Source organism: Lonchura striata, chromosome 22 (assembly GCF_050655825.1).
Source record: "Lonchura striata isolate lonStrDom1 chromosome 22, ASM5065582v1, whole genome shotgun sequence".
Taxonomy (NCBI): Eukaryota; Metazoa; Chordata; class Aves; order Passeriformes; family Estrildidae; genus Lonchura; species Lonchura striata.
In genome coordinates this window covers 7,343,559-7,362,974 of record NC_140724.1, presented here as the reverse complement: position 1 = coordinate 7,362,974, position 19,416 = coordinate 7,343,559, and the positions used below count along the sequence as shown (strand labels likewise).

At 58.4% G+C, this 19,416-nt stretch overlaps 3 protein-coding genes across 10 annotated transcripts; 1 reads left to right on the top strand and 2 right to left on the bottom strand.

The window, feature by feature from the left end:
• Positions 1 to 147: 147 nt before the first annotated feature.
• On the bottom strand, positions 148 to 3,150 carry LOC146765650 (uncharacterized). 2 transcript variants are annotated; one of them, XM_085559356.1, is made up of 2 exons: positions 1,873 to 3,150; positions 148 to 1,839 (listed from the first exon to the last, which is right to left on the bottom strand). In XM_085559356.1, the coding sequence occupies exons 1-2, from the start codon at positions 2,965 to 2,967 to the stop codon at positions 868 to 870; spliced, it is 2,067 nt and encodes a 688-aa protein (XP_085415482.1). In that variant the 5' UTR covers positions 2,968 to 3,150; the 3' UTR covers positions 148 to 867. The 2 variants fall into 2 exon arrangements, with proteins under 2 accessions (XP_085415482.1, XP_085415483.1); XM_085559357.1 differs by having other exon boundaries at positions 148 to 2,762; positions 2,823 to 3,149.
• CIAO1 (cytosolic iron-sulfur assembly component 1) lies at positions 1,736 to 10,149 on the bottom strand. 2 transcript variants are annotated; one of them, XM_085559358.1, is made up of 7 exons: positions 9,944 to 10,149; positions 8,253 to 8,401; positions 7,476 to 7,587; positions 6,820 to 6,911; positions 5,688 to 5,880; positions 4,297 to 4,369; positions 1,736 to 3,402 (listed from the first exon to the last, which is right to left on the bottom strand). In XM_085559358.1, the coding sequence occupies exons 1-7, from the start codon at positions 10,080 to 10,082 to the stop codon at positions 3,159 to 3,161; spliced, it is 1,002 nt and encodes a 333-aa protein (XP_085415484.1). In that variant the 5' UTR covers positions 10,083 to 10,149; the 3' UTR covers positions 1,736 to 3,158. The 2 variants fall into 2 exon arrangements, with proteins under 2 accessions (XP_085415484.1, XP_085415485.1); XM_085559359.1 differs by lacking the exon at positions 1,736 to 3,402 and adding an exon at positions 3,413 to 3,515 and having other exon boundaries at positions 9,944 to 10,148.
• A 1,213-nt stretch (positions 10,150 to 11,362) lies between these two features.
• TMEM127 (transmembrane protein 127) lies at positions 11,363 to 18,777 on the top strand. Of its 6 annotated transcripts, XR_014949880.1 has the most exons (4): positions 11,363 to 11,658; positions 12,019 to 12,507; positions 12,538 to 12,647; positions 12,738 to 13,346. XR_014949880.1 is itself a non-coding variant. In XM_085559363.1 (3 exons), the coding sequence occupies exons 1-3, from the start codon at positions 11,380 to 11,382 to the stop codon at positions 15,524 to 15,526; spliced, it is 708 nt and encodes a 235-aa protein (XP_085415489.1). In that variant the 5' UTR covers positions 11,363 to 11,379; the 3' UTR covers positions 15,527 to 18,777. The 6 variants fall into 6 exon arrangements, 4 of the variants coding, with proteins under 4 accessions (XP_085415489.1, XP_085415488.1, XP_085415486.1 ...); XR_014949878.1 differs by having other exon boundaries at positions 12,019 to 12,647; XM_085559363.1 differs by lacking the exons at positions 12,019 to 12,507; positions 12,538 to 12,647 and adding an exon at positions 15,219 to 18,777 and having other exon boundaries at positions 11,363 to 11,614; positions 13,337 to 13,501.
• Positions 18,778 to 19,416: the final 639 nt, after the last annotated feature.

Sequence of the window (19,416 nt, the reverse complement as noted above, 5' to 3'; positions counted from 1 at the left end):
CCCCAAGCGCCACCAGGACCAGCTGTGACTGTCCCCAGTGTCCCCAGTGTCCCCAGTGCCACCTGTGACTGTCCCCAGTGTCCCCAGTGCCACCTGTGACTGTCCCCAGTGTCCCCAGTGTCCCCAGTGCCACCTGTGACTGTCCCCAGTGTCCCCAGTGTCCCCAATGTCACCTGTGACTGTCCCCAGTGTCACATCTCGGAGCGCAGGGCCACCCGTCTCACTGTCCCCAAGTGCCACCAGGACCGCCTGTGTCACCCCATGGGGACCTTGGGACACCCCAAAGTGCCACCTCAGGGTCAGGGACAATCCCAGTGTCCCCCCACAAAGTCCCCAGTGATGTCCCCAAAGCTGTCCCCAATGTCCCCAGTGATGTCCCCAATGATGTCCCCATGATGTCCCCATGATGTCCCCAATGTCCCCAAAGCTGTCCCCAGTGTCCCCAATGTTCCCAGTGTCCCCAATGTCCCCATGATGTCCCCAATGTCCCCATGATGTCCCCAATGTCCCCATGATGTCCCCAGTGTCCCCAGTGTCCCCAATGTCCCCATGATGTCCCCAATGTCCCCTCCCACTCCCCGGTACGAGGATTTTTTTTGGGGGAGTTCTGCTCTGAGCCCCCCCCGGGATTGGGAACAACTCAGGGAAATCCCACAAATCCCAGAATTCCCAAAAAAATCCCAGAATTCCCAAAAATCCCCCCAAAATTCCCCAAATTCCCAAAAAAATCCCATTCCCAAAAATCCCCCCCAAAAAAATCCCAAATTCTCCAAAAAAATCCCATTCCCAAAAATCCCCCCCTAAAAAATCCCCAAATTTCTCCTAAATTCCTATTCCCAAAAGTCTCCCAAAAAATCCCCAAAACTCTCAAAATCCCCATTCCCAAAAAAATCTCCATCCCAACAAATCCCCCCAAAAATCCCAAATTCCCAAACCCAAAACATCCCCAAATCCCCAAAAAATTCCAAAAATCCCAATCCCAAAAGTCCCATTCCCACAAGAATTTTGGGCAGAATTTTGGGGCAAATTTGGGAATTCTGGGGGGGAGATTTGGGGAAATCTGGGGGAATTTTGGGATTCCCCCGCTGTGGTTGTGTAATAAAGGTTCAGAATTCCGGGATTTTGGAGAATTTTGGGAAGAGAGAAATTGGGGGTTTCTGAACCTGGGAATTCCAGCCTTTCCCAAATTCCCGAGGGTGAGGAGTCGCTCACCCAAAATCCCAAAAAAGCCCCGCAAAAATCCCAAACTTCCACCTGGATCCCAAATTCTGGGATCCCAAATTCCCAGACCCCAAACTCCTGGATCCCAAATCCCTGAAACTCAAAATTCTTGGATCCCAAATTCCCGGATTCCAAATTCCCGGACCCCAAACTCCCGGATCCCAAATCCCTGAAACCCAAAATTCTTGGATCCCAAATCCCAATGGATCCCAAATCCCCAACGGATCCCAAATCCCCAATCGATCCCGAATTCCCGATCAATCCCAACCCCCCGACTGACCCCAAATCCCAAATGATCCCAAATCCCCAAATGATCCCAAATTTCCCAATCCCAAATCCCTGATTGACCCCAAATCCTGATTGATCCAAATTCCGATGGATCCCAAATCCCGATTCCAAATTCTGATCCCAAATTCTGATGGATCCCATATTCTGATTGATCCCAAATTCCCCAATCCCAAATCCTGATTGATCCAAATTCCCGATGGATCCCAAATCCCGACGGATCCCGATCTCGGGGCTCCTTTGGCGTTTATTGGCTGGGGGACCCCAAACCCAGACCCAAAACCCCCCCGGGGTGGGGCCGGGCACGGGAACGTCCCGAGAGCGCGGGAGGGCCTGGAGAACATCTGGAGAACATCTGGAGAGGGCCTGGAGAACATCTGGAGAACATCTGGAGAGGGTCTGGAGAACATCTGGGGAGGGCCTGGGGAGTTGGGAAGGTTCTGGAGAACTTTGGAAGGTTCTAGAAGAGGTCCTGGAGAACTTGGGAGGTTCCTGGAGGCCACAGGAGGTTCTGGAGAACATTGGGTGATTCTGGAGGCCATGGGGAAGTTCTGGAGAAAGCTGAGTGATTCTGGAGTCCACAGGAGGTTCCTGGAGACCATGGGGAGGTTCTGGAGGCCATTGGGTGATCCTGGAGGCCACAGGAGGTTCCTGCAAGTCCCCGAGGTGCGCTGGAGGCCAAGGGGAGGTTCTGGAGAACGCTGAGTGATTCTGGAGCCCACAGGAGGTTCCTGGAGCTCCCAGGAAGTTTCTGGAGGCCACGGGGAGGTTCTGGAGAACGTTGAGTGATTCTGGAGCCCACAGGAAGTTCCTGGAGGTCCTGGGGAGGTTCTGGAGGCCACGGGGAGGTTCTGGAGAACGTTGAGTGATTCTGGAGCCCACAGGAAGTTCCTGGAGTCCACCAGAGGTTCTGGAGGCCATGGGGAGGTTCTGGAGAACGTTGCGTGATTCTGGAGCCCACAGGAAGTTCCTGGAGCCCACAGGAGGTTCCTGGAGCTCCCAGGAAGTTTCTGGAGGCCATGGGGAGGTTCTGGAGAACGTTGAGTGATTCTGGAGCCCACAGGAAGTTCCTGGAGCCCACAGGAGGTTCCTGGAGCTCCCAGGAAGTTTCTGGAGGCCACGGGGAGGTTCTGGAGAACGTTGAGTGATTCTGGAGCCCACAGGAAGTTCCTGGAGGTCCTGGGGAGGTTCTGGAGGCCATGGGGAGGTTCTGCAGAACGTTGAGTGATTCTGGAGCCCACAGGAAGTTCCTGGAGGTCCTGGGGAGGTTCTGGAGGCCATGGGGAGGTTCTGGAGAACGTTGCGTGATTCTGGAGCCCACAGGAGGTTCCTGGAGCTCCCAGGAAGTTTATGGAGGCCACGGGGAGGTTCTGGAGAACGTTGAGTGATTCTGGAGCCCACAGGAAGTTCCTGGAGCCCACAGGAGGTTCCTGGAGCTCCCAGGAAGTTTCTGGAGGCCATGGGGAGGTTCTGGAGAACGTTGAGTGATTCTGGAGCCCACAGGAAGTTCCTGGAGCCCACAGGAGGTTCCTGGAGCTCCCAGGAAGTTTCTGGAGGCCACGGGGAGGTTCTGGAGAACGTTGAGTGATTCTGGAGCCCACAGGAAGTTCCTGGAGGTCCTGGGGAGGTTCTGGAGGTCCTGGGGAGGTCCCTCAGAGGCCCTCGGGGCGCTGGTAGCGCCAGAAGGCGACGGCGCCGTCGTCGCCGCAGGACGCCAGCAGCCCCGGCTCCCGCGGGTGCCAGGCCACGCCGTTGGCGTCCTGCGCGTGCGCCCGCGCCACCTGCGCCGCCAGGCCGAAGGTGACCGGGGAGCCCGGCGCCGCCGGGGCCACCTCCTCGAACACCCGCACGGCGTCGTCACCGCACGCCGTGGCCACCGCGCCCGTCAGGTGGCACCTGCGGGGACAGGGGACAGGGAGGGGACGGGTGGCACCTGAGGTCATGGAGGGGACAGCTGGCACCTGGGAGGGGACAGGCACGGGTGGCACCTGCACAGGGACGGGTGGCACCTGTGGGGACAGGGGACACAAGGGGACAGGGACAGGTGGCACCTGGCAGGAGTGAGGGTCAGGGGACAGATGGCACCTGAGGTCAAGGAGGGGACAGGTGGCACCTGGGAGGGACAGGGGACAAGGAGGGGACGGGTGGCACGTGCGGGGCACAAGGGAGAGGACAAGGTGGGAAGGTGGCACTTGGAGGGGCCAGCAGAGTGGTGGCACCTGGAGAGTCACAGGGGTGACAGGGAGGGGACAGGGCCCCAGGGAGGTGTCCCTGGTGTCCCCAGGGAAGTGTCCCCAGTGTCCCCAATGTCCCCAGGTGTCCCCGGTGTCCCCAGGTGTCCCCAGTGTCCCCAGGTGTCCCCAATGTCCCCAGTGTCCCCAATGTCCCCAGGTGTCCCCAGGTGTCCCTAGGTGTCCCCGGTGTCCCCAATGTCCCCAGGTGTCCCCAGTGTCCCCATGTGTCCCCGGTGTCCCCAATGTCCCCAGGTGTCCCCAATGTCCCCAGGTGTCCCCAGTGTCCCCAATGTCCCCAGGTGTCCCCAATGTCCCCAGTGTCCCCAATGTCCCCAGGTGTCCCCAGGTGTCCCCAGGTGTCCCCGGTGTCCCCAATGTCCCCAGGTGTCCCCAGTGTCCCCATGTGTCCCCGGTGTCCCCAATGTCCCCAGGTGTCCCCAATGTCCCCAGGTGTCCCCAGTGTCCCCAATGTCCCCAGGTGTCCCCGGTGTCCCCAGGGAAGTGTCCCCGGTGTCCCCAGGTGTCCCCAGTGTCCCCAGGTGTCCCCGGTGCTCACCAGGCCACGTCGTAGATGCTGCGCCCATGGTACCCGGACAGGGTGCAGACACACTGCCAGCTGTGCTCCGAGCCTGGGGACATGGGGACAGCATTGGGGACATGGGGACATCACTGGGGACATGGGGACAGCATTGGGGACATCACTGGGGACATGGGGACATCACTGGGAACATGGGGACAGCATTGGGGACATTGGGGACATGGGGACAGCATTGGGGACATGGGGACATCACTGGGGACATGGGGACATCATTGGGGACATCACTGGGGACACTGGGGACAGCATTGGGGACATTGGGGACATCACTGGGGACATGGGGACAGCATTGGGGACATGGGGACAGCCTTGGGGACATTGGGGACATCACTGGGGACATGGGGACATCACTGGGGACACTGGGCTGTCCACACCCACATGATGCAGTCATCACTGCAGGACACGGATCCCTGTGCCCACTGTCCCCAAGTCCCCATGTCCCCATGATGTCCCCATGTCCCCAACGTCCCAATGATGTCCCCATGTCCCCATGATGTCCCCAATGTCCCCATGTCCCCAATGTCCCTCACCGTGGCCCGGGGCGCGCTGCCACACGCGCAGGGTGCGGTTGTCGCTGCAGGACACGGATCCCTGTCCCCATGTCCCCAATGTCCCAATGACGTCCCCATGTCCCATGATGTCCCCAATGTCCCATGATGTCCCCATGGTGTCCCCAATGTCCCCAGTGTCCCCATGTCCCCAATGTCCCATGATGTCCCCATGTCCCCAATGTCCCCATGTCCCATGATGTCCCCAATGTCCCCATGTCCCCAATGTCCCCATGATGTCCCCATGTCCCATGATGTCCCCATGTCCCCATGATGTCCCCATGTCCCATGATGTCCCCATGTCCCCAATGTCCCCAATGTCCCCATGTCCCCAATGTCCCTCACCATGCCCCGGGGCGCGCTGCCACACGCGCAGGGTGCAGTCGTCACTGCAGGACACGGATCCCTGTCCCCATGTCCCCATGTCCCATGATGTCCCCAATGTCCCCATGATGTCCCCATGTCCCCAATGATGTCCCCATGTCCCCGTGCCCTCACCGTGGCCCGGGGCGCGCTGCCACACGCGCAGGGTGCGGTCGTCGCTGCAGGACACGAGGCGCTGGCCCTGTCCCCATGTCCCCAATGTCCCCATGATGTCCCCATGTCCCCATGATGTCCCCATGTCCCCAATGTCCCCAATGTCCCTCACCGTGGCCCGGGGCGCGCTGCCACACGCGCAGGGTGCGGTCGTCGCTGCAGGACACGGATCCCTGTCCCCATGTCCCCAATGTCCCAATGACGTCCCCAATGCCCCCAATGTCCCCATGATGTCCCCATGTCCCCAATGTCCCCAATGTCCCTCACCGTGGCCCGGGGCGCGCTGCCACACGCGCAGGGTGCGGTCGTCGCTGCAGGACACGAGGCGCTGGCCGGAGCGCTCCCAGGCCACGGCCCACACGGTGGACGTGTGCCCCTCCAGGGTGGCACAGCACACCCAGTCGTCCTCGTCCTCGCGGTACAGCCGCACCGTGTCGTCGTAGCTGGCGCTGGCCAGCAGCTGGGGACGCGTCGGGGACGTTGGGGACAGCGTGGCCCAGGTGCGTCCCCGTGTCCCCACAGGTGTCCTCAGGGCTGTCTCCGTGTCCCCCCAGCTGTCCCAGGGGTCCCCATGTCCCCCCAGGTGTGTTCCCATGTCCCCAGGTGTGTCCCCGTGTCCCCACAGGTGTCCCCAGGTGTGTCCCCATGTCCCCAGGTGTGTCCCCGTGTCCCCCCAGCTGTCCCAGGGGTCCCCATGTCCCCCCAGGTGTGTCCCCATGTCCCCAGGTGTGTCCCCATGTCCCCCCAGCTGTCCCAGGGGTCGCCATGTCCCCCCAGCTCACCCAGGTGTGTCTCTGTGTCCTCCAGGTGTCCCCATGTCCCCCCAGGTGTGTTCCCATGTCCCCAGGTGTGTCCCCATGTCCCCCCACATGTGTCCCCATGTCCCCCAGGTGTCCCCAGGTGTCCCCAGGTGTGTCCCCATGTCCCCAGGTGTGTCCCCATGTCCCCGCAGCTGTCCCCAGGTGTGTCCCCATGTCCCCACAGCTGACCCAGGTGTGTCTCTGTGTCCTCCAGCTGTCCCCAGGTGTGTCCCCATGTCCCCAGGTGTCCCAGATGTGTCCCCATGTCCCCAGGTGTGTCCCCATGTCCCCAGGTATGTCCCCATGTCCCCCCAGCTGTCCCCAGGTGTGTCCCCATGTCCCCCAGGTGTGTCCCCATGTCCCCAGGTGTGTCTCTGTGTCCTCCAGCTGTCCCCAGGTGTGTCCCCATGTCCCCAGGTGTGTCCCCATGTCCCCAGGTGTCCCCAGGTGTGTCCCCATGTCCCCCAGGTGTGTCCCCATGTCCCCAGGTGTGTCTCTGTGTCCTCCAGCTGTCCCCAGGTGTGTCCCCATGTCCCCAGGTGTGTCCCCATGTCCCCAGGTGTCCCCAGGTGTGTCCCCATGTCCCCAGGTGTCCCCACCTCCTGGCTGGGGTGCCACACCACGTGTTTGACGTCCTGGCTGTGGGCGCTGAGCACGCTGACGCACTCGAACTCCTGCTCCTCCTCGTCCACTGCGGACAGGGACAGCGGTCAGCGGGGTCAGCGGGGTCAGCGGGGTCAGGGGTCACTCTGGTCAGTGGTCACTCCAGTCAGTGGTCAGTGTGGTCAGTGGTCACTCTGGTCAGTGGTCACTCTGGTCAGTGGTCAGTGGTCACTCTGGTCAGTGGTCACTCTGGTCAGTGGTCACTCTGGTCAGTGGTCACTCTGGTCAGTGTGGTCAGTGGTCACTCTGGTCAGTGGTCACTCCGGTCAGTGGTCAGTGTGGTCAGTGGTCAGTGTGGTCAGTGGTCACTCTGGTCAGTGGTCACTCTGGTCAGTGTGGTCAGTGTGGTCAGTGGTCAGTGTGGTCAGTGGTCACTCTGGTCACTCTGGTCAGTGGTCAGTGTGGTCAGTGGTCAGTGGTCACTCTGGTCAGCGGTCACTCACCCTCCCAGACCCAGACGCTCTTGTCACGGCTGCAGGTGGCCAGCAGTGCCCCCGAGGGTGCCCAGGGGGGTCAGTGGTCAGTGTGGTCAGTGGTCACTCTGGTCAGTGGTCACTCTGGTCAGTGGTCACTCTGGTCAGCGGTCACTCACCCTCCCAGACCCAGACGCTCTTGTCACGGCTGCAGGTGGCCAGCAGTGCCCCCGAGGGTGCCCAGGCCACCGACTTCACCTCGTTCTCGTGCCCCTCCAGCGTGGCCACCACCTGCGGGGGGCACGATGGCACGGGGGGCACGGGGGGATTCGGGGGGATTCGGGGGGATTCAAGGGGATTTGGGGGGATTTGGGCTGAATTTGGGGGGATTTGGAGGATATGGGGAGATTTGGGGGCAATTAGGGGGGATTTCGGGGATATGGGGGGATTTGGGGGACATGGGGGGATTTGGGGGACATAGGGGGATTTGGGGGATATGGGGGGATTTGGGGGACATGGGGGGGATTTGGGGGACATGGGGGGGATTTGCAGAGAATTTGGAGGAAATTGGGGGGGACTGGGGGGATTTCAGGGGATTTGGGCTGAATTTGGGGGGATTTGAGGGGATTCAGGGGGAATCGGGGGATTTGGAGGGTCTGGGGGGTGGGAAAGGGTTTGGGGGATTTGGGGAGAATTTGGGGGGATGGGAAGGGGTCTAAGGGGGGGATTTGGGGGATGACACAGGTGACACTGAGGGGGTGGCACGGGTGGGACACAGGTGACACGGGGGTGACATAGGTGGGACACAGATAACACGGGTGACACACAGGTGACTCAGGCGACACACAGGTGACACTGAGGTGACACTGAGGTGACACACGGGTGACACTGAGGTGACACTGAGGTGACACACGAGTGACACGGGTGACACACGGGTGACGGGGGTGCCCGGGCACCTCGAAGCCGTGCTCCTGGCGCCGCCACACGCAGGTGGTGCCATCGAAGCTGGCCGAGGCCAGGAAGTGCCCGCACGGCGACCACGCCACCCTGCGCACCGTGCGCTGGTGCCCGTCGGCCAGCACGGCGCGGCACGCCCAGCCCGAGCCTGGGGACAGTGAGGGGACAGTGGGGACAGTGAGGGGACACTGGGGACAGTGGGGGGACACTGGAGGGACATTGGGGACACTGAGGGGACATTGGGGACATTGGGGACACTGAGGGGACATTGGGGACAGTGGGGACACTGAGGGGACACAGCAGGACAGCGCTGTCCCCGTGTCCATCCCGGCCCCAGCACGCCCAGCCCGAGCCTGGCCCCGGGGACCAAGGGTACACGGGACAGCCCCACATCCGTTCCCGCTCCCGGTTCCCATTCCCGGTTCCCGGTTCCTCTCACCCTCCCAGCCCCACACCCTCACACTCTGGTCCCGTTCCCGTTCCCGGTTCCCATTCCCGTTCCCATTCCCGGTCCCCGCTCACCCTCCCGTCCCCACACCCGCACGCTCCGGTTCCCATTCCCGTTCCCATTCCCGTTCCCATTCCCGTTCCCGTTCCCATTCCCGGTCCCCGCTCACCCTCCCGTCCCCACACCCGCACGCTCCGGTCCCATTCCCGGTCCCGTTCCCATTCCCGTTCCCATTCCCGGTTCCCGGTCTCACCCTCCCATCCCCAGACCCGCACGCTCCGGTCCCATTCTCATTCTCATTCCCGTTCCCGGTTCCCATTCCCATTCCCGTTCCCATTCCCATTCCCGTTCCCGGTCCCCGCTCACCCTCCCGTCCCCAGACCCGCACGCTCCGGTCCCGTTCCCATTCCCGTTCCCATTCCCATTCCCGTTCCCGTTCCCATTCCCGTTCCCATTCCCGTTCCCATTCCCATTCCCGGTTCCCGGTCCCGTTCCCCGCTCACCCTCCCGTCCCCACACCCGCACGCTCCGGTCCCGTTCCCATTCCCGTTCCCATTCCCGTTCCCATTCCCGTTCCCATTCCCATTCCCGTTCCCATTCCCGTTCCCATTCCCGTTCCCATTCCCATTCCCGTTCCCATTCCCGTTCCCGTTCCCATTCCCATTCCCGGTTCCCGTTCCCGGTCCCCGCTCACCCTCCCGTCCCCAGACCCGCACGCTCCGGTCCCGTTCCCATTCCCGTTCCCATTCCCATTCCCGGTCCCGTTCCCGGTCCCCGCTCACCCTCCCGTCCCCACACCCGCACGCTCCGGTCCCATTCCCATTCCCATTCCCGGTTCCCGGTCTCACCCTCCCGTCCCCACACCCGCACGCTCCGGTCCCGTTCCCAGTCCCCATTCCCATTCCCATTCCCATTCCCATTCCCGTTCCCATTCCCGTTCCCATTCCCATTCCCATTCCCATTCCCGTTCCCCGCTCACCCTCCCGTCCCCAGACCCGCACGCTCCGGTCCCGTTCCCATTCCCGTTCCCATTCCCATTCCCATTCCCATTCCCGGTTCCCGGTCCCGTTCCCGGTCTCACCCTCCCGTCCCCAGACCCGCACGCTCCGGTCCCGTTCCCGTTCCCCGCTCACCCTCCCGTCCCCACACCCGCACGCTCCGGTCCCATTCTCATTCCCGTTCCCGGTTCCCATTCCCGGTTCCCGGTTCCCATTCCCGTTCCCGTTCCCGGTCCCCGCTCACCCTCCCGTCCCCAGACCCGCACGCTCCGGTCCCCGCCGCACGTGGCCAGCAGGGCCCCGCTGGGGCTCCAGGCCAGGGCCCAGCAGCGGGACTCGGGGTGCGCCGAGACCCGGCACAGCAGCGACAGCGCCTCGGGCATGGCGCCACCGGCCCGGCACCGGCCCCGAGCGGCGCCGGAAGCGGAACTGACGCGAGCGGCGCCGGAAGCGGAACTGACACGGGCGGCGCCGGAAGTGAACCGACGCGGAAGCGGAAGCGCGGCCGGGCGGGGCCGGCAGGAGAGCCCGGAGCCGCCACCGGGGCCCGGCGGGTCGGGATCGGAACCGGCACCGGCACCGGAACAGCCTGTCCCGGGATCGGCCCGGAACCACCCCTGGCCGGCCCGGGATCGGCACCGGCACCGGCACCGGGGCCGCTGTCGGGGCGTCCGGGCCGGGACCAGCGCGTTCGGAGCCAGCGGGATCGGTACCGGGGCGGGATCGGTACCGGGGCAGCGGGATCGGTACCGGGCCGGGATCGGTACCGGGGCAGCGGGATCGGTACCGGGACAGCGGGATCGGTACCGGGCCGAGATCGGTACCGGGCCGGGATCGGTACCGGGACAGCGGGATCGGTACCGGGGCAGCGGGATCGGTACCGGGCCGGGATCGGTACCGGGCCGGGATCGGGAGCTGTTGCCGGTGAACCGGCGGTGTCGGTGGCCCGGAGCCGGTACCGGCTGTCCCGGGGCGGTGTCGGTGGCCTGCAGCAGGTGCTGGCGAGCCAGAACCGGGCCCGGTGACCCAGGGCTGGTGGCGCTGCCCCGGTACCGGGACCCGGAGCAGGTGACCTTGAGCCGGTACCGGGACCCGGAGCAGGTGTTCTTTACCCAGTCCCAGTGCCGGTCCCGGTTCCGGTGACGTGGAGCCAGTGTCCGTAATCCCGGTTCCACTCCCGGTGCTGGTTTCAGTCCTGGTTCCAGTCCCGGTGCCGGTTTGGCTCCCGGTGACCCAGACCCGGTATCTGTAATCCCGGTACCGGTTCCGCTCTCGGTGCCGGTGACCCAGACGAGGTGTCCATAACCCCGGTTCCGCTCCCGGTTCCCCTCCCGGTTCCGCTCCCGGTGCCGGTGACCCAGACCTGGTGTCGGTGACCGTGGTCCCGCTCCCGGTTCCCCTCTCGGTTCCCCTCCCGGTCCCGCTCCTAGCTCTGCTCTCAGTGCCGGTGACCCAGACGAGGTGTCCATAACCCCGGTTCCGCTCCCGGTTCCCCTCCCGGTTCCCCTCCCGGTTCCGCTCCTGGTTCCGGTTCCGCTCCCGGTTCCGCTCCCGGTTCTGCTCCCAGTTCCGCTCCCAGTCCCCGTGACCCAGCCCCGCTGTCGGTAGCCCCGGTTCCCCTCCCGGTTCCGGTCCCCGTGGCCCGGCCCCGCTGTCGGTAGCCCCGCTGCCGCTGCCGCCATGTACGCGGGCGCGGCGGGCGCGGCGGGCGCGCGGCGGCGGCGCGGCGCGGCGGCGCTGCCCAAGCAGCCGGAGCGCAGCCTGGCGTCGGCGCTGCCGGGCGCGCTGGCCGTCACCGCGCTCTGCACCGCGCTGGCCGAGCCCGCCTGGCTGCGCCTCCACGGCGGCACCTGCGCCCGCCAGGAGCTGGGCGTGGCCGACGTGCTGGGCTTCGTGCAGCCCGAGCTGCTGCGAGGTGAGCTGCCGGGACCTGCCGGGCCTCCTGGGGCCTTCCAGAACCTTCCATGAGCTCCTGGGGCCTTCCAGAACCTTCCATGAGCTCCTGGGGCCTTCCAGAGCCTTCCATGACCTCCTGTGTCCTTCCAGAGCCATCCAGAACCTTCCATGACCTCCTGTGTCCTTCCAGAACCTTCCATGACCTCCTGTGTCCTTCCAGAACCTTCCAGGACCTCCTGTGTCCTCCCAGAGCCTTCCATGACCTCCTGTGTCCTTCCAGAGCCATCCAGAACCTTCCATGACCTCCTGTGTCCTTCCAGAACCTTCCATGACCTCCTGTGTCCTTCCAGAACCTTCCAGGAGCTCCTGTGTCCATCCAGAACCTTCCAGAGCCTTCCATGAGCTCCTGGGGCCTTCCAGAACATTCCAGAGCCTTCCATGAGCTCCTGTGTCCATCGAGAACATTCCAGAACCTTCCATGAGCTCCTGTGTCCTCCCAGAGCCTTCCATGACCTCCTGTGTCCTTCCAGAACCTTCATGACCTCCTGTGTCCTTCCAGAACCTTCCATGACCTTCTGTGTCCTTCCAGAGCCTTCCATGACCTCCTGTGTCCTTCCAGAACCTTCCATGACCTTCTGTGTCCTTCCAGAGCCTTCCAGGACCTCCTGTGTCCCTCCAGAGCCTTCCATGATCTCCTGTGTCCATCCAGAACCTTCCAGAGCCTTCCATGGCCTCCTGTGTCCCTCCAGAACCTTCCATGACCTCCTGTGTCCATCCAGAACCTTCCATGAGCTCCTGTGTCCCTCCAGAGCCTTCCATGACCTCCTGTGTCCATCCAGAACCTTCCATGACTTTCTGTGTCCTTCCAGAACCTTCCATGAGCTCCTGTGTCCATCCAGAACCTTCCAGAGCCTTCCATGGCCTCCTGTGTCCATCCAGAACCTTCCATGACCTCCTGTGTCCTTCCAGAACCTTCCATGACCTCCTGTGTCCCTCCAGAACCTTCCAGAACCTTCCATGACCTCCTGTGTCCTTCCAGAACATTCCATGACCTTCTGTGTCCTTCCATGACCTTCCAGAGCCTCCTGTGTCCCTCTAGAACCTTCCATGACCTCCTGTGTCCTTCCAGAACATTCCATGACCTCCTGTGTTCTTCCAGAACCTTCTGTGTCCTTCTGACCCTTCCAGAACCTTCTGTGTCCTCCTGACCCTTCCAGAACTTCCTGTGTTCTTCTGACCCTTCCAGAGCCTTCCAGGACCTTCCGTGCCCATCTGGGACCTTCCGAGACCTTCTGACCCTTCCAGACCCTTCCGTGTCCTTCTGACCCCCAATAATCCATTCCAAAATCTCCCAAAATTTCTCATTTTCCACCCAGAATTCCAGCTGGGCCGGCTCCCTTGGCTAGAAAATCCCATTTTTTGCACAGAAAAATCCCATTTTTTGGGGCAGAAAAAAATCAAATTTTTGGGGAGAACTTTTTGATTAGAAACCTGATTTTTGAGGGAATTTTTTGGGTGGAGAATATTTTTTTTTGTGCAGAAAATCTGATTTTTCAGGCAGAAAATCTGATTTTCTTGCGCGGGGAAAATCCCATTTTTTGGGGCAAAGAAACTGGATTTTATTTGTGCAGAAACTTGGATTTTTTTGCCGAAAAATCCGATTTTTTTCCCCTAAATGTTGAGGGTTTTTTTAATGAAAAAAAATCAATTTTTTCCCCATTTTTCCCCTTTTTTCCCCCAGATTTCTGCATGAACCCGCAGACCGTGCTGCTGCTCCGCGTCATCGCCGCCTTTTGCTTCCTGGGCATCGTCTGCAGCCTCGGCGCGTTCCTGCTCGACGTCTTCGGGCCCAAACACCCGGCCCTGAAAATCACCCGGCGCTACGCCTTCGCCCACATCCTCACAGGTGGGGCCCCAAACCCTCCCGAAACCCAAAAAGTCACCCAAAAATCCCCCCAAAATTGAAAAAAAATGGAAGGAATTAGTCCAAAAAATCCCCAAAAATTTAAAAAAAAAAGGGAGGAATTAGTCCAAAAATTCCCCAAAAATTAAAAAAAAAAGGAAGGAATTAGTCCAAAAATCCCCCCAAAATTGAAAAAAAAAAGGAAGGAATTAGCCCAAAAAATCCCCCTAAAATTAAAAAAAAAGGGAAGGAATTAGCCCAAAAAATCCCCCTAAAATTAAAAAAAAAGGGGAAGGAATTAGCCCAAAAAATCCCCCTAAAATAAAAAAAAGGGAAGGAATTAGCCCAAAAATCCCCCAAAAATTAAAAAAAAAAGTGGAAGAAATTAGCCCAAAAATCCCCCTAAAATTAAAAAAAAAAGGGAAGGAATCAGCCCAAAAAATCCCCAAAAATTTAAAAAAAAAAGGGAGGAATTAGCCCAAAAATCCCCCTAAAATAAAAAAAAAGGGAAGGAATTAGCCCAAAAAATCCCCAAAAATTAAAAAAAGAAAGTGGAAGGAATTAGCCCAAAAATCCCCCCAAAAATTAAAAAAAAAAGTGGAAGGAATTAGCCCAAAAATCCCCCAAAAATTAAAAAAAAAAATGGAAGGAATTAGTCAAAAAAATCCCCAAAAATTAAAAAAAAAAAGTGGAAGGAATTAGCCCAAAAATCCCCCAAAATTAAAAGAAGCGGTGGAATTCTGTGCAAAAAATCCCCCCAAAAAATTAAAAAAAATAAAATAGCAGTAGAATTTCACCCGAAAATCTCCCCCGAAATTTTTTTTATAAAGTGGTGGAAGTCCAGCCAAAAATCCCTTTTTTCCAATTTTTTCCCATTTTTCCCCATTTTTCCATTTTTCCCCCCAATCTAACCCATTTTTTCCTATTTTCCCCCCATTTTTAACCATTTTTCCCCAATCTAACCCATTTTTTTCCTGGCTTTTTCCTGTTTTTCCCCCATTTTTCCCCAGCGCTGCCGTGCGCCACGGTGATCGGGTTCTGCTCCTGGAGAACCCAAACCCACCCCAAACCAACCCATTTTGCCATGATTTTCCCCATTTTTCCATGGTTTTTCCCCAATCTAACCAATGTTTTTGGTGGTTTTTCCCCATTTTCCCCAATCCAACCAATGTTTTTGGTGGTTTTTCCCCATTTTCCCCAATCCAACCAATGTTTTTGGTGGTTTTTCCCCATTTTCCCCAATCTAACCAATGTTTTTGGTGGTTTTTCCCCATTTTCCCCAATCCAACCAATGTTTTTGGTGGTTTTTCCCCATTTTCCCCAATCCAACCAATGTTTTTGGTGGTTTTTCCCCATTTTCCCCAATCCAACCAATGTTTTTGGTGGTTTTTCCCCATTTTCCCCAATCTAACCAATGTTTTTGGTGGTTTTTCCCCATTTTCCCCAATCTAACCAATGTTTTTGGTGGTTTTTCCCCATTTTCCCCAATCTAACCAATTTTTTGGATATTTTTTCCCATTTTTCCCCAGTGCTGCAGTGCGCCACGGTGATCGGGTTCTGCTACTGGAGAACCCAAACCCACCTCAAACCAACCCATTTTGCCATGGTTTTTCCCCAATCTAACCAATGTTTTTGGTGGTTTTTCCCCATTTTCCCCAATCTAACCAATGTTTTTGGTGGTTTTTCCCCATTTTCCCATCTTTTCCCCCATTTTCCCCAGTGCTGCAGTGCGCCACGGTGATCGGGTTCTGCTACTGGGCGTCGGAGCTGCTCCTGGCGCAGCAGCAGCAGCACAAGAAGTACCACGGCTCCCAGGTCTTCGTCACCTTCGCCGTCAGCTTCTACCTGGTGGCCGGCGCGGGCGGCGCCTCCATCTTGGCCACGGCGGCCAACCTGCTGCGCCACTACCCCAGCGAGGAGGAGGAGCAGGCGCTGGAGCTGCTCTCCGAGATGGAGGAGGCCGAGCCCTACGGCCCCGACTACGAGGTGGTCCAGCAGTTCCAGCCGCCGCCCGCCTACACGCCCTGAGGGCGGACGCGGCGGCGCCGCACGGCGCCCGGTGGGCACGGTTGAGGTCGTCGGGATGGTGGTCAGCGGGGTTGTGGGCACCTCGATCCCGGTCGTCACGGTTGAGGTCATCGGGATTGTGGTCGTTGGGATCGTGGTCACCTCAATCCCGGTCACTCGATCCCATCAGGATTGTGATCATCGGGATCGTGGTCGTTGGGATCGTGGTCACCTCGATCCCGGTCACTCGATCCCATCAGGATTGTGATCATCGGGATCGTGGTCACCTTGATCCCGGTCACTCGATCCCATCAGGATTGTGATCATCGGGATCGCGGTCGTTGGGATCGTGGTCACCTCGATTCCAGTCACTCGGTCTCATCAGGATCGCGGTCATCAGGATCGTGGTCATCACAATCACAGTCATTGGGATCATGGTCATCACGATCACAGTCATTGGGATCGTGGTCATCACGATCACGGTCATTGGGATCATGGTCATTGTGATTGAGGTCATCAGGATTGTGGCCATCATGGTTGAGGTCATTGTGATCATGGTCATTGGGAGCATGGTCACCTTGATCCCGGTCACCGTGACTGTGGGTCGTCGCAATCGTGGTCGTCGAGATCCTGGTCACCTTGATCCTGGTCATCACAACCATGGTCATCATGGTTGAGGTCATCAGGATCGTGGTCGTTGGGATCATGGTCACCTTGATCCCGGTCACCGTGACTGTGGGTCGTCGCAATCGTGGTCATCGCGATTGAGGTCGTCGAGATCCTGGTCACCTTGATCCTGGTCATCGCAATCATGGTCATCATGACTGAGGTCATCAGATCGTGGTCATCGCAATCGTGGTCATTGTGATTGAGGTCATGGAGATCGTGGTCACCTTGATCCTGGTCATGGCAATCATGGTCATCGTGATTGAGGTCATGGAGATCGTGGTCACCTTGATCCTGGTCACTCGATTCCGGCCATCACAATCACAGTCGTAGCGATCTGGGTCATCGCGATTGTGGTCATTGTGATCAAGGTCTTCGTGATCGCGGTCCCCATCATTGAGGTCATCATGATCGTGGTCACCTTGATCCCGGTCATGGCAATCGTGGTCATCGTGGTTGTGGCCATCACGATCATGGTCTCCATCATTGTGGTCATCACGCGTGGTGGCCTTGACCTTGGTCGTGTCGATCTCACTGACCGTGATCCTGGTCACTGTCATCCCAGCACCACGATCCCGGTCACCACCACTGTGGTCACTCGGTCCCGGTCACCGCGATGGCGGCGGATCGAGCGGCCGGAGCGGCCGGATCGCCGTGGGGGTGGGGGAGGTGGCAGGGTTGGGCGGGGCCATGTTGGGAGATCTTCCAGCAGAGGCTTTGACCAGGTGGATCCCAGGAACTCTTCTCAACAAAAGATGCTTTGGACAGGTCCTGGAAGTTCTTCCAGGGAAGGATTTCTCCAGGTGGATCCCAGGAACTCTTCCAGCCAAGCGTTGGTCTGGATGGACACAGGAAGTTCTTCCAGGGAAGGACTCATTGGAGCAGATCCTTGGGAGATCTTCCAGGAAAGGATTTCTCCTGGTGGATCCCAGAATTCCCACAGGATTTCTCCTGGTGGGTCCCAGAATTCCCACAGGATTTCTCCTGGTGGGTCCCAGAATTCCCACAGGATTTCTCCTGGTGGGTCCCAGAATTCCCACAGGGTTTCTCCTGGTGGATCCCAGGAGCTCCTGCAGGGCCTCGATCCCAGGGTTGGTTCGGACCCCGTTGGGATCTCCTGCTCCAGGTGGGTTTTCCTTGGAAGGAGGAGATTGGGATCCATGGATTCCCCTGGAATGAGGGGAGTGGGATCCACCTGGACTGAGAACTTTGGGATCAGGAATTCCCAGTGGATCCAGAACTTTGGGATCCCCAATTCCCAACGGATCCAGAACTTTGGGATCCCCAATTCCCAACAGATCCAGAACTTTGGGATCATCAATTCCCAACGGATCCAGAACTTTGGGATCATCAATTCCCAATGGATCCAGAACGCTGGCATCCCAGATTCCCAGTGGATCGAGAACTTTGGGACCCCTGGACTGAGAACTTTGGGATCTCCAATTCCCACTGGATTGAGAACTTTGGGATCTCCAGTTCCCACTGGATTGAGAACTTTGGGATCTCCAATTCCCACTGGATTGAAAACTTTGGGATCTGGAATTCCCTGTGGAATGAAAACTTTGGGATCTCCAATTCCCACCGGATCGAGAACTCTGTGATCCCCATGGATGGAGAACTTTGGGATCCCCTGGACTGAGAGCTTTGGGATTTGGAATTCCCAATGGATGGAGAACTTTGGGGTCCCCATGGAATGAGAACTTTGGGATCCCAAATTTTGGGATCTCTAATTCCCAACACATTGAAAACTTTGGGATCCCCATGAATGGAGAACTTGGGATCCCAATTCCCACCGGATCCCGAATTTTGGGATCCCCAGTCCCCAGCCCAGCCCCTGCCCGGCTCACCCCCTTTTCCCAGGAATATTTATCCCCTTATTTAAAAATTCGGGAATTCCCATCCCTGCTCCCCCTTTCCCCCCCATGGACATTCTGCACTTTATTCCAGGCTCTGGGAATTTTTTTGGGTTTTTTTTGGGATCATCCCATCCCTCACCCCACAAAATTTGGGAATTTTGGCCTCCTGGGAAATCGGAATGAGCCCAGCTGGAAAATCCCCGGAGCTTTTATGCAAATCCCTCCACTGCCATCCCCAAATTCCCAATATTTTCCCTGCTCTGATTTTTCCACCCCCGCCAAGGACCAGAAATTTTTGGGGCCAAAAAAGAAAAAAAAATTGGAAAAAAAAAATCCTGTAAGGATTGAAATTCCCACCAAAATTCCCATTCCCGGCACGCTTCGGCTTGGAGGGTTTTTTTTGGAATCTCCTGAATTTTTAGGGAATTTTAATCCCAGGATCCGGCTCCTTGGAGGTCCTGATGCTTTTATCCCGATTTTCCCACTTTTATCCCAATTTTCCTGCTCTTTTTCCCTTTTTTTCCCATTTTTTCTCCCCCCAGCTATGCAAGAGCACCCCTGGGATGGAAATCCTGGAAAAATCCCAGAAAAAAAAAGAAAATCCCAGAAAAAAACAAATCCCGGGAAAGGCTCGGGAGGAGCCGAACTGACCCGAAAAGGCCCCGGGGGAAATTCCCGGGATTTGGGATCCACTGGGAAAAACTTCGGGATTCCCTGGATATGCAAAGAATAAATCTGTGAAAAATGGGATTTTCCAGAGAATTCTCAAAAAAAAAACCCCAGTCTGGGAGGAGGGAGGGCGGCGGACACGGGAATTTTGGGATTTGGGATCGGCCGCGGGATTTTTGGGAATTAAAAGGTGGGGAGAGACTCGGGGGTCGGGGTTGGGAGAGGGGAGGGGTTGGGTCCTGAAAAATGAGCTGGATCCCATAAAACTGGGCTGGATGCCGTAAATTTGGGCTGGATCCCAAAAAATTGTCTGGATCCTATAAAACCACCCTGGATCCCAAAAAACCAGGATGGATCCCATGAAAATGGGCTGGATCCCATCAAACCACCCTGGGTCCCTAAAAATGGGGCTGGATCCCATGACACTGGGCTGGATCCGAAAAAAAGGGGGTTGATCCTATAAAATCTGGGGATGGATCCCTTAAAAATTGGGCTGGATCCAAAAAATTCCCCCAAAAATCCTCCCAAGCCCCAGGCCCCAAAATGGCCGCGGGGGGCGTGGCCACGCGCAAACCCCGCCCCCTTCCTGTGGGAGCCACTTCCGCGTCACGCGCTGGGGGCGTGGCTTCGCCCTCCACAGCCAATCGCATCGCAGCGCACGCACCAATGGGAGCGCGGCAGCGAAACGCGGGGTCCCCGTCGGCCCGAGGGGCCCAAAAC